The 12,732-nt window shown below is 36.1% G+C and overlaps 1 protein-coding gene across 2 annotated transcripts in view; it reads right to left on the bottom strand.

Annotated features, from left to right (window-relative positions):
* The window catches only part of pigk (phosphatidylinositol glycan anchor biosynthesis, class K), an 86,397-nt gene that overhangs the window by 39,372 nt on the left and 34,293 nt on the right, over positions 1–12,732 (bottom strand). Inside the window, exon 11 of one of the 2 annotated variants that reach the window (XM_032564974.1) lies at positions 4,480–7,584. The exons of the other annotated variant lie outside the window; for it this stretch is intronic. Coding sequence (XP_032420865.1) covers positions 7,468–7,584 — 117 coding nt within the window. The 3' untranslated portion in view covers positions 4,480–7,467. Of the gene's footprint in view, positions 1–4,479; positions 7,585–12,732 lie in introns of those variants that run through there. 2 annotated transcript variants of the gene reach the window in all.

Below are 12,732 nucleotides of genomic sequence, written 5' to 3'. Positions count from 1 at the left end.
CAACCTTGATTTAAACGATTTTAACATATATTTAAAATAAAAACGTATAACATTAACAGCTTTTTTAAAAGCCCAAAATAATTTCTGTACTTGTGTTAGATTATTATGTAAAGTGGATCTCGGGTAGCACCTAGCTAACAACTGAAATGCCCAAATACTTTAGTGCGCCTCTAAAAACAAGTGTAAATGCATATTTTAATAGTTTAAATGCAAAGAGGAAATCGTCTTAGCCTTACCAGACAAGCTAACGTCTTCAGTCTTGTTTACTTCCGCCCTTGGTTGCACGACCAATCAGCGGGAAGGAAAATAAATTGCGTTTTTCCATTGGTTGCTTTGCAGAGAACAACCAATAGCGTGTTAGCTCACATTTTTGTTGATATATTTGCTTCTGAAGCTACAATTTTCTTTCCTATTTTGCTCTACAAAACAACTCCGCGAACAGGCTAACGTTCTCCGATGCCTACTTATGTGTATTTGAGGTATATAAAAATGTTGTATATTACATCTATTCATTGTTATTTAGATTTTGACACAGACTTGAGCAAAAATTAAATATAGAATAAAACTTTCCAGATTCACGTCTTATAAAAGTGAAGCATATTACACTTTTTTGTTGCGTTTGTTAAATTTTTGGGATTAACAACTTGATTTTGGCTGGTTATTTAGGAAGGCTCCACGCTCAAGAAGCTTGTTAAAATTAGTTTTAAAACAGTGATACCTTCATATTACTTACAGGTAGCGCTCCTTACAAAATCACAATTTCATCTTCAAGCATTTGTGCGCCCAGGAAGTTGAAAGTACACCATGTTTTCTACATCAATAGAGAAAGGGAATAATTTTTTTTAAAACTCTTCTGGCAATAAATTAAACATGCAATATTTTTAGTAAAACAAACTACAGAAGAAATAAACTATTGTAGGTTTGAAAAAGATATTTTCTCTCTCGTTGGTGTAGAGAATGTTTTTAGTCTGACAGCTTTGTCCGAAAAGCTTTACTGTACAAAGCCAAATTTAATGAATGTGCTTCTCCAATTATGTATTTGTGGGCATAATTACTATGATTACTAAAAGCTATAAAGAAAAAAAAAATCCCTTTTGTTGTACAAAACATTTTCTGTTTAAACAATATGTGGTTTTATAATTTATAATTTAATCCTAGATATTATAAAACTTTCCATCTGCATCGGCTCCAGTTGCTGGAGAGTTAAATTTGTAACATTCTGGCAGTTGCAAAATTACTCCAAAGGTTGCATTTTTCTACCACCTATCAGCTCATAACGAGTCTTTTCAGTCTAATCTGGTACCTTTGCATCATCTTTGGGTTTTTCCTGTAGAGGTAACCTCTAAGTTATAATGTTCCCTCTACAACATGGCTGCCCTCATCACTGAATATGAGGGCTGTGAGCAGCAGCAGAGTGATGGAGGTGCTCACACCATGAGAGAGTGTTTAACGTCACAGTTTCTCTTCAGACTGAGGACACGATCCGATCTCATAATACAGCTGAGGACTGAAGCTCAGAGTTCTGCAGTGAAAATGTGTCTGTATTTTACAAAGATGTGAAAGATAATCCCTGAAAAGAAGCGACCTTAGAGTGAAGGACAGGGAATACATCTCAGAATTTTTATTAAAGTTTTTTTTGACTAATGTCTAAACTTTTGGCCAATTTCCCAAGTTCAAAGTACTGGCAGGATAAAAATACAAAAATAATTCAGTGTTTTCTTTTTAGATAGCTTTTTACTATTGTTTTGTTTTTACTTGGTTAGTAATAAATTAAGCTTGATATATTTTAATTAAAAAAAACACCAATTTAGATTTTTGTTTATCATTGTACATCTGAAGATTGTGTTCAAGTCCCCAAAGCAATTTATAGAGAGTAAAATCTAAATATTTATGTTCATTTTATAGTGCAGTGATTGCAATAGTAGTTCAGCTTTCTTCTCTGAGGGACATCCATAGCAACGCCTCAAAGACGTTTTAATCCAAAATAATGTTAGGCTGCAGCAAAATGTGGCAATCAGAGACAAAAGAGACGCGATGAAACATTTTGTCATTTACCGCCACAAATCAGTTTGATTGAACAAGAATTACCAAGACAAAGACGATAGGGTTGGAGAGTTTACATGATTTAACGCTTCCCCATGTCAGCATCAGCTTAGATCATTTCACAGCCAGCAAGTCTCTATTTCTGCTACAGTTCCTGACAGAAGATTGGCTTGTTGTTTTTCGGACGTCATAAAACTTTTACAGACGTAACATCTATCCCAGCTGCTTGTAAATAATGTCTTAGATCACGGACGCAGCTGGCTGCATGTTTAATTTAGGCTCACTGTAGTGCAGCCTGTGGATGAGTTGAAGGTTTTCAGATTAAAAGCTTGTGGGCAATACTTGCCAATAGTTAAAAAAGAAAAAGAAAATCTTGCTTAGTTCTATATATTTATAGTTATTAAATGTTCTGAACCATAAACAGACAACAACTCTTTGGCTTCTGGTATTGGTCTAATCCTTCAATTATATTACCTATTTAAAAACCTCATTCTTTCCATAATTTCTGCTTTTGATAATCATTTTCTCCAGCATTACAGCTTCTGTAACCATGGTTACGCTCACCGTTTGTCCTCCAGCATGGGGTATGGTGACATTTTGTAAAGTCATTGCAAAAATACCCATCTGAAAACGGATTTATTTTGTTTACTTTGGTCTAAATTAGTGTATAACTAGTGTACAAAGTGTGGATTTTTATTTTTTTTTAAAAGGGGAACCATAACACAAAATCCACTTTTTGAACGTTTTTATTCTTAATCTGGATCTCAACTGCTTCTAAAAGAGTCCAGACATTTTTTAGCAATAATTTAATGTTTTGGTTGTTTTGTTTGTTTTTGGTATCCTGAACACTGTGCAGTAGAAGTCATTAAAGAGCATCAAACAAATTAGTTTTTAAAAATGTACTTTATTTATTCAGATTTTTAAAAACTAATTTGTTTGATGCTCTTTAATGACATAAAACAATAATAATACAGACCTTTGGCACTTAAATAACTTAAAAACAACATTATATGTAGGAGAAAACATAAGATACAGAAACCCATCAGCTATGAGTTTGACAATGAGGAACAGTCTATGATTTTAACTAAAATGTGCAGATTCATCATATTGTGATGACTTAAAAATGTCTGCTGGAGCTCAAACATTTCATCCAGCTTTCACGTTGTCAAAAGGAGGAATAAAAACGGCTGAAAGGCTTTCAAAAGGCCAGTAGAAGTCATTAAAGAGCATCAAACAAATTAGTTTAAAAACAAATTAGTTTTTAAAAATGTACTTTATTTATTCAGATTTTTAGTTTTGTTTTTTTAACCAGGGCTTTACACACTATGTTCTCCCACCAACTAGGGAAGAAAGACTAAAAAGGGATTACAGGAAATAAGAAAAAAAGAAGAAATAAGTGTTGTATAAATAATGCATAAGAAAAAAAAGGTACACAGTGAGGCTGACGCAGCAGCTGCCTTTCCGTACATACAGTTTCATTTCCAGCTTCATCCATTTTCCATTTCAGCCCCGAGGAAGAGTGGCAGCGCGCAGCCAATGGGTGGAGCGCGAGCCAAAGAGCGAAGATAAACTACCTCCGGTTCAATCTATCCGCCTTCAGTCCCTCTGCCAAACAACGATCCTAATGCAGAGTGGTTACACCGGGGGAAAAAGGCCAAAGAATAAACGTCACGGAGTGAAGATTCATTCGGGAGAGCCGGTTGGTCTCTGGGGGATTCACTGGAGCACAGAGATGCAGACTGGCTGGAGGAAAGCATCACCAAAAACACGATCAGCAGCAGAGGAGCTAATGAATGCTCCAACACGGACTCAAGTTTAGTGAATGGAGACCAGGACGGGTCAGACCACTGCAAAAACACTAAATCTTAGCAAGCATTTTTAGTCTAGATTCTAGTGCAAATATCTTAGTTCACTTCAAATAAGACAAAACTAACTTACAAGAAAGTTTCCAGCAAAGTATAGCAGATTTTTTAAAGTCACTAGTTTCTTAATAATGATGAAAATTTACTAGTTCCACTGGCAGATTATTTCACAAGACATTTTTTCCCTTGTCATAAGTGAAATAATCTGCCACTGGAACTAGTATTTTTTTTCAAAATCAATATTAAGTATTTATTAATTTGAAACAAGCTCCTATATCTTGCTGAAGTTACTTGTAAGTTAGTTTTGTCTTTTTCAAATGTACTAAGATGTTTGCACTAGAAAGTTGAATATTTTGTGTTTTTGCAGGGCGGTGAGGCGTCGGATTGTTATCCTCCAGAAGTGCGATTGACTGGCAAAAGGGGTGCAATAGAGCGTAAACGAACCGGGGTGACAATAAAATCCAGGAGTGTTTAAACTTTTTTCTACTTTTGTGTCCCACCGCTACTAAAGTCAAAAGTAGCGGTGGGACACAAAAATGTATATCTGTTATGGAAAATGCAAAACAATCTGATGTCTATACAGAAAGAATCTGTTTATTTTAGATGTATTCTAAGCTACAAGAACAAGATGCAAGTCCCTCTTTTTCTTTTAAAACCTTCTTAAATCTGCAGTATGTAACCTATATAAAAAAAATATGTTTTTTACATATTTGTTGAAATTATCACGATGCCATGACAGTTAGTTATGAGGCAGATAATCCGTGATTGATCTCTCCATCTTCAGCATGAGTTGCTATTGCCATGTAAAGAAATGAACCAAAAACAACCAATCAGAGCCAGGAGGCGGGTCTTATCGCTGTCAATCAACCTCATGTAATCCTGCTAAATGTGCTAATGGTGGACAAACAACTTATTACAAGAAAACCGTTTATCTGCTGTTATTGGTCACATGCTAACTAGCCTGAGCATTCACAACATGCTACGCTAGCTGGAGTAGCAGAGCGCAAGTGGGTGATGGAGAGGTTGATTGACAGCACTAAGACCCGCCTCCTGGCTCTGATTGGTTGTTTCTAGTTAGCAGTGGGAGAAGGTGGAGAAGCTCAATTTTTTTCACAGATGATCTGTTTCTAAACTGTTACGACAGTTACAGTTTCAACAAATGTAAAAAAATATATATATATATTTTTTAAAGAAGCTTCATACTGCAGCTTTAAATCTCTAATGAAGGGATGTGCTCCAATTCTACTTTTGAGTAAAAGTGGCTGGTTGGTTGTGGAGTTATATGCTGTCAAATTAAAATGAAAGCAGAACATTTGGTTGATAAAATAGAAAATTTGAGCAACACAAACCATTCATATTTTACAACTATTCTAATTTGTCTGCAGCATTTTACTTTAGTTTCCTCTAAGCATATCAAAGTTACCAATACGCTGAAATAAAGCCGATATTCCTGAATTGTGGACAACGGCCACACAGAATCATTCCACCAGCCACAAACCGGCCCCGGGGCCACACTTTGGACACCCCTGCAGTAATCTCTCCACAGCCCACTCACAACCAATCAGCGTGTTTTTCCTTCTGTGACCCACAGTCAGAGTAGCACTTAAACAAATAGGCTGCTGCAGCTGAAATATGCGGGGCAACATGCGCTCCAAATAAATTTAATTATCTGCAGACTCAGTTCAGTGCATTATAAAGCATGTCGGTGCAACAGAGGAGCAAAACTCTGCTTGCGACACAAAAATATATGGAGGAGCAGAACAAGTGAAATAGAAGAAAAACGGCTGAACATTTAACCATTTGCCAAAATAAAACAAAAGCAAACTTCTTAATATGTACAGTTTTGGAGAAATTGTTCATACACCTTAAACTTTTTCACCTCATGTAACAAAACTTGTACATATTTTATGGGGATTTTATGTGACAGAGCAACAAAAAGTAGTAAAAAACAAGTGGAAATATGTTTTTCTAAAATGTCTTACTAATAAAAATGCAAATAGTGAGTTTGTGTCCAGCCCCTTTTACTCTAAAACCTCAAAATAAATAAAATGCAACCATTTATGTTCAAAAACTATTCGATCAAATAATCTAGACGGACAACGCTGGCGAGCAAACAGCATCATGAAGGAACGCAGCAGATGGGTCACAGAACTTATGGAGTTAGAAAGTTAGAAAATAAAATCCTAAACATTCATTCCATCATTTAAAAATGGAAAGAGATGAACGAACAGCAGACCGGAGGCTGTGGCGGACGTCCAGCTGAACTAAATATACAGCAAAAACCTACTATGGAATGGCTCAGTCAAAATCCAAGCCTTAATCCTAATGTCAATGTAAAAGAAAACTCGAAAACTAATGTTCAGAATCCCTCTGGGTCATATCCGACTGACCTCAAGCTATTTTTGTAGAGAAGAAGAGGTAGAAATTTTAGAAAACCTGGGAAAAAAAATTTACATACAACTTTCCACCATTTTCTTTCTACCACAGAGCGAAAGGGCCAGGCTAAGAAAAAAATGTAATGACAAGAATAAAGTCGTACAGTAAACAGTTATTCTCATTAACGGACTTTACTCTGCTAATATTAGAATTTCATTCTTGTACTTAACATTCTTTTTTACTCCATCCACTCCTCTGTTATGAGTTACTTCATGTTGCTCACATAAGATCCTCAGTTACTTTTACAAGACAGTAGCAAGATCCCGATTTTCAAAAATTTCAAAAGCGCTTAGTCAGCTCTGCAATGTCATTGACAATTAATAACAGGACATAAATACATGTTTTCTTTAAGAGTAGAAAAGCAGGAACAGATGCTGTTTTTTATTCTCTCCACTGGAAACGTCATAATCAAACGGATAATCTGCAAAAAAAACAAAAAAACTGAAGAAATACAACGCTCAATCAAAAACAACCAATCAGAGCCAGGGGGCGGGTCTTAGCGCTGTCAATCACTCTCATATTCACCACTCCCACTTGTTTTTTTGCCAAGCTGAACCTTAGTAAAACACACATAACCTGCCACGAATGCTGCAATTTTTTTGGTATAATACCAAAAAAATTGTAAAAAAAAATTATACAAGATTCACATTTTACAACCTAGTCACCGAAGTAAACAAATATCAATAAGAATAGAAAACAACACGCATAACAGAAAAACAAATAAAAAACATCACTTCCACCCTTAGCACATTGATTGACAGCCCTAAGACCCGCCTCCTGCCTCTGATTGGTTGTTTTTGTGCATTTTTGCAGACCACAGTAATAGCTCATGGAAGAGCTACATTTTTTTCACAGATTATCTGTCTTACACTGTCACGACATGGTGACAGTTTTATTAAAGACGGTAAAAAAACAACATATTTTTATAAAAGTTACATACTGCAGCTTTAAAACATAAAAAAGGCACCAATAGTTTATGGAGCTTTATACAAATCAGTAGTTTCTGTTGCTCATCTTCCCACATTCAGGTATAAAAACCCATCACAAACTGCAGCTTCTTCCCAAATACCCCTTCAGGAAAGACTCCCTGGGTCCTGGGATGTCCAGCTGCGTCTGCGCCGGATCCTTAGAAGATGTGCTTTAGATGTTTAACACCGTAGGTCTTGAAAAACACCAGCAGGATTAAAGTCCACAGGCCCAGGATGAAGCCATCAGGAGGATGCCAGTCTTTCTGCTTTGGTTTCTGGTGGAGGCGGGGGAGGCAGAGGAGATTGGGGTGAGAATGAAGTTTTGTTATGGTGTGTATATATCTCCTGTTGAGCCAACCTCTGATTGTTCTGTCATTCACACAGGCAGGCAAGCAGGTAAAGACTCACACACATTTACTTTATCTCTTCGAACATTCGGCATGCGCACACACTCAGGTTCAACGCAGAAAGGCAGGTGGTGCAGCTCATCAGTACACTTCCCCCGTCTTGTGTTTGTCCCATTCACTGCCACATCATCACTTTGTGTACGATTATACTTTTAAATCCCGCTCATATTAAACATGCAGCTCACAAGTAGCACATTTATATGCTAATGTGGCTGCAATATTCTGCAGAGAGATGAGATTTAACCTCTAAAAACATCTTCCAAACTCCTCTGCCAGTGACAAAGCTACAGATGCGCTTTGAGCATGTACGCAGGAGATTTCCGCCTGCTGCTGTTGTCCAATCAGAGCGGCACCAGTCAGACCCAGCAGCACCTAGTAGGCATAAATTTTACTGTACGTACAACTGTAGGGAGCTGAGGAGAACTATAAGTACCAGGCTGGAGCGGAGACTATCAGCGGGACTCCAGAAATAAACTTTGGTGTCAAAAACCAGCTGAGTTGAAAGGAAGACGAGGTTTTAATCACATGTAGACATGATTAGATGATGCGAACAATCAAAAATATAAATTTGTTGTGTTTCTTGGAGATTATCAAGGCACTCACATGCGTCCTGGACCGATTTTATCCAGATAAAAACTAAGACAATAAAATTAAACAGACAAAATAAGAAGCTTTGTGGTGAAAAATACTCAGTTTTGAAGAATGACTTGAACGTTTTCCAACATATCTGCGTCGTAACACAGATATGCAACGTTACATTTACTGGAGTAAATTTTCAGAAAAAATATACTTACTGCACTATACTTTTTACTTTTGAGTAATTATAAACCATCACAGGCTTTGAGTAAAATTTCTGTATTCCCAATGCGAGTAACTTCAATGAATGGTCAACACACAGGCACACTTACAGCTTATGTCAGAGTGAGACCTCTTGTTTATACACAAGCTTTGTTTTATGCCATGTGGAGATCAAGTGAATAAATCGCAAACACTAAATATTGTTATTTTAAGCATTTTCCTTTGTTCTGACATATTTACGCAAACTTATTGTAAGTATTGGTTTCATAAGCTTAATGTCGAAAATAATATTTGATAGTGTTTATTTTGCCTGAATTTGTAATTTTGTAAAATCAAACATTTGTCTTAATTTTGTTTTATTTTAGTCTTTAAAATATTAGAATCTGAAGCTACATTTATATTTTTAAATATTAGGTTGGTTTAAAATCTTACTACCAGTTTAATAAGACACAAATGAATTTAAAAAATGCAACAAAAAACCCCCCAAAATGTTTACAGTATACCTGAAGTTTCCACTTTGTGTTGTATCTGAAGCGGCCATTTTGGATTCTGAACTCTGGATGTGTTGCTGAGCTTTCACTTTCCCAGTTTGAATTCCAACTTCAGGAGATTTTCTTGAATTTCTCACTGGGATTTTGGAAATAAATTGCACCATATTTCCATTTAAAGGGAAGAAACCTGACAAATCACAGCCCAGATGGGAGTCATGTGACTATCTGGTGAGGTAAGTGCAAACTCAAATATTGGACATTTGGTGTAAAGGTTTGTACTTTTATAAACAAGACATCTATTTAAAAAATGCATTTATAGAAGCATGTATAACTCCAATAGAAATCTGTATTCAGTCATAAGTGATTCCAGAACAATCTACAGCTAGTTTCATTGTAAAAGAGGATCTGCATGTATTTTTGCTATGAACGGTCGAGTTTTATCAAGCAACTTTACATGCAAAAATATTCAGAGTTCATGGACAGAAACGATTCTGAGCTCCTACATGAAATCCCAGAAATAAGCAGTGTACTTCAAACCTCCAAACATATCATGGTTGTGAATATACCCAGCAATCACTGCATTATACGCGGCATATAAGGGTAACAAGCGAAATTGCCATGCAGACAGAATATTTCATCTAATCTTGATGACTCCCTGGTAGTATTTCAGTTTGTGAAAGAGTCCAATTGCCTTCCAATTTCACTCAAGTAGGCAGTCTCGTATATTTGCTGAATTTCTCCTTCACCCAAGAGGCAAGTACTGCTGAATTGGCATATGTAGAGTGGATTCCTCTGCTCTATTTGTGTGCACATACAAATGAGTGCCTGGCACACCGAGTGCTGAAGCATGCGCCGAATGTCCAGTGTCTGAAATTACCGCCCGCTGAGCATCGAATACGAGTAAAATCAGCCTTTGGCACCAGCTGACGCTAACATTTGAAGACTGGGGTTATATTCAGGTTTAATCTTCTCACTGCCTGTACGTCCACCAATCAACGAGAGATAAACAAAGACTCAGAAAGGCTTTTCAGGATGCAACTGGGGAGTAAGAACGGCGAATTTCAGTGAGCAGAAAAGGGGGCATGATGAGCTTGAACTTGCAGAACCATAAAAACATTTCTAAAAAAATTACACAAGGTCAGCATTTGAAATTACTGTGATTAAATAATTTCAAATAATGATTTTCTCTTGCTTGATACGTTCAAAGGGATTTCAAATTCCTTTCACATGAGCAGTTGTTGGCAAGGCCAAGCGTTAATTTCTCGTTGTGTGTGGCGAGTTGGCCCATGGCTCTCTCTCTCTCTCTCTCTGTGTGCGGGTGTGTGTGTGTGTGTGTTCAAGGCCGTCACTTTAACCCAAACTTCAGGTTGTGTGACAACGCTGCCAATTTCCAGCCAAGAGAGGCTGAGGACAGCAGCAAAATTGGATTACGTCTGGGTCCAAATTTATTTAACAGCTCAATCAAGTCAAATCAATAGAGCTCCGCTGCCATCCAGGAATGCTAAAGCAGCAACTGGGAAGTAATTGTGGCCCACGCTAGACGTGCTTTTATAAGGAGAGGATAATGTTGGAGAAAGTGATGGCTGGAAGCTGTTAAAGCTGCTAATTAAAAGTTGCTCCTAGAGAAAAATATTTCCTCATATTATGTATTTTATAGAGATTTGATCAGGGATTTGCAGAATATGCATCTCATTTGCTGAGCTGCTGTCACCTTGTTAGGAACTACATAAAAATAAACACTTGAGATGTGAACAGCTGCAGTCAAGTCGTAACTGTAGCTCCAAGCCAGTCTGTCATAAATGTGACCTGAACTTTCCCCCAGCTTTGAGTTATTCCTTCTTTTATTTTTTGGTTAAGAAATCCATCGTCTTCAACTGTTTCACGACATTCCCAGTGCAGATTATATTTGCAGCAAAAGTGTGGCACTGCAAACACACACACACAAAACACAAGTATCTAGTGCAAATTCAGCTCTGGCCACAATCAAAAGCCCATTGCACTGAACCCCACTGAAAAACTTCTGGTTATTCCACCAAATATTGATTCCTGAACTCTTCCTGAGTTAAAACATTAGTATTGATGTTTCTAAATTAATATGAACTTTGTTTTATTTATTATTTGAGGTCTGTAAGCTCTGCATCTTTTTCGTCATCTTGACCATTTCTCATTTTCTGCATAAATACTACATTTCTGCTTTGAATTTCGGAGACATGTTGTCAGTAGTTCATAGAATAAAAGAACAATGTTCATTTTACTCAAACATAAACTTATAAAAAGTAATAGAGAAACTGATCATTTTAAGTGGTCTTTTAATTTTTTCCCAGAGATGCATCTTAGTACACTTGAAATAAGAGAACTCACTTACAAGTAACTTTTCATCAATATATAGGAGCTTGTTTTAAGTCAATAATTTTTTAATATTAATAAAAAAGTACTAATTCCACTGGCAGATTATTTCACTTATAAGAAAAATGTCTGAAGTGAAATAATCTTCAAGTGGGAGCACTAAGTTTTTAATTGACACTAAGGAATTATTTACTTAAAACAAGCTTTTATATCTTGCTGAAAAGTTACTTGCAAGTTTTGTCTAACTTCATGTGTACTAAGATATTTGCTTCACAAACTAGACAAAATACTTGATAAGATTCTTTGTTTTTTTAAGTTTAACTACATTATTTCATTGTGGATCAGAAATATTTGTGGGGCTAAAAAAACAAATTTTAATTGAGAGCTCCTCGAAAAGTGCTTATAAATGACTATTTTAGAGCTTTAAACAAGAAATATGCCTCAACATGCATTATTATGCAAAGTGGAAATCATTTTAGCGCTACTGAAGAAGGCAACATCTACACTCTCTTAATTCTGCTGTGGGGGGTTCAGCCAATCAGCATCAAGGGAAACAAATGCTGCTCCTGGATTGGCTGTTTGTTGCTCCAAAGTATTTCAGCTTCATAAGGTGAATTTTTGTTCAAGTATTTTAAATACGGTCCACAGAAAAATCTGTCACAATAAGTAATTAATCACATGATAAATTCAAATGAGAGATAATTTCCATTCTGATGATTAATATTTTTTAAGGGCGATTATGTTTAGAGATATTTCATAATCCATTTCATTGATGGTTTTGGTTTGTTGATTTTTTATTTCCATTTAACTGTTTTTGGTTGTTGGGTTTTATTTTAGAAAGTCAAAACATCTTTCAGTTCAAGAGTATTTTTTACAAGTTTATTGGTCTTTGAGGGAGTGAATTTCCATTATTATTATACTGTCAATATATTATTTGAAAATAGTCTCAAAAGAACAATATTATCGTTTATCACAATAATTACTAGGACAATATATCGTCCAGCACAATTTGTTACGGCAACAGGCCTACAAATAGCCAGATTTTTGTTAATAATTTGGATTTGTGTTCCAGCGAAAATTATGCTAACCTACTGAAAAGTCAGGGAATCCAGTGTAGTCCCAATGAAAAGGTTTTTTCTTAAAAGTAAAACCCCCAAATAATTTGTGTTTCCAGTAAGAGATTTCCAGATGGTGACATTATATATGGCACACCATCTTAAAAACATTCAAGTCGAAACTTCTTCTACGCTTTGAAAAGAAAGAGAAAGGCAGACTAAGTTTTTCATGAGGTTTAGTTTTTCTGACATAAAAATATGATGGTGCAGACAACAGACATGCCTTAATTCACAAAAACATCAAATATTCTTTTGGCTTTGACATT

This window comes from Xiphophorus hellerii, chromosome 6, assembly GCF_003331165.1.
Source record: "Xiphophorus hellerii strain 12219 chromosome 6, Xiphophorus_hellerii-4.1, whole genome shotgun sequence".
NCBI classification, from domain to species: domain Eukaryota; kingdom Metazoa; phylum Chordata; class Actinopteri; order Cyprinodontiformes; family Poeciliidae; genus Xiphophorus; species Xiphophorus hellerii.
This window is presented reverse-complemented; position numbering and strand designations above follow the sequence as displayed.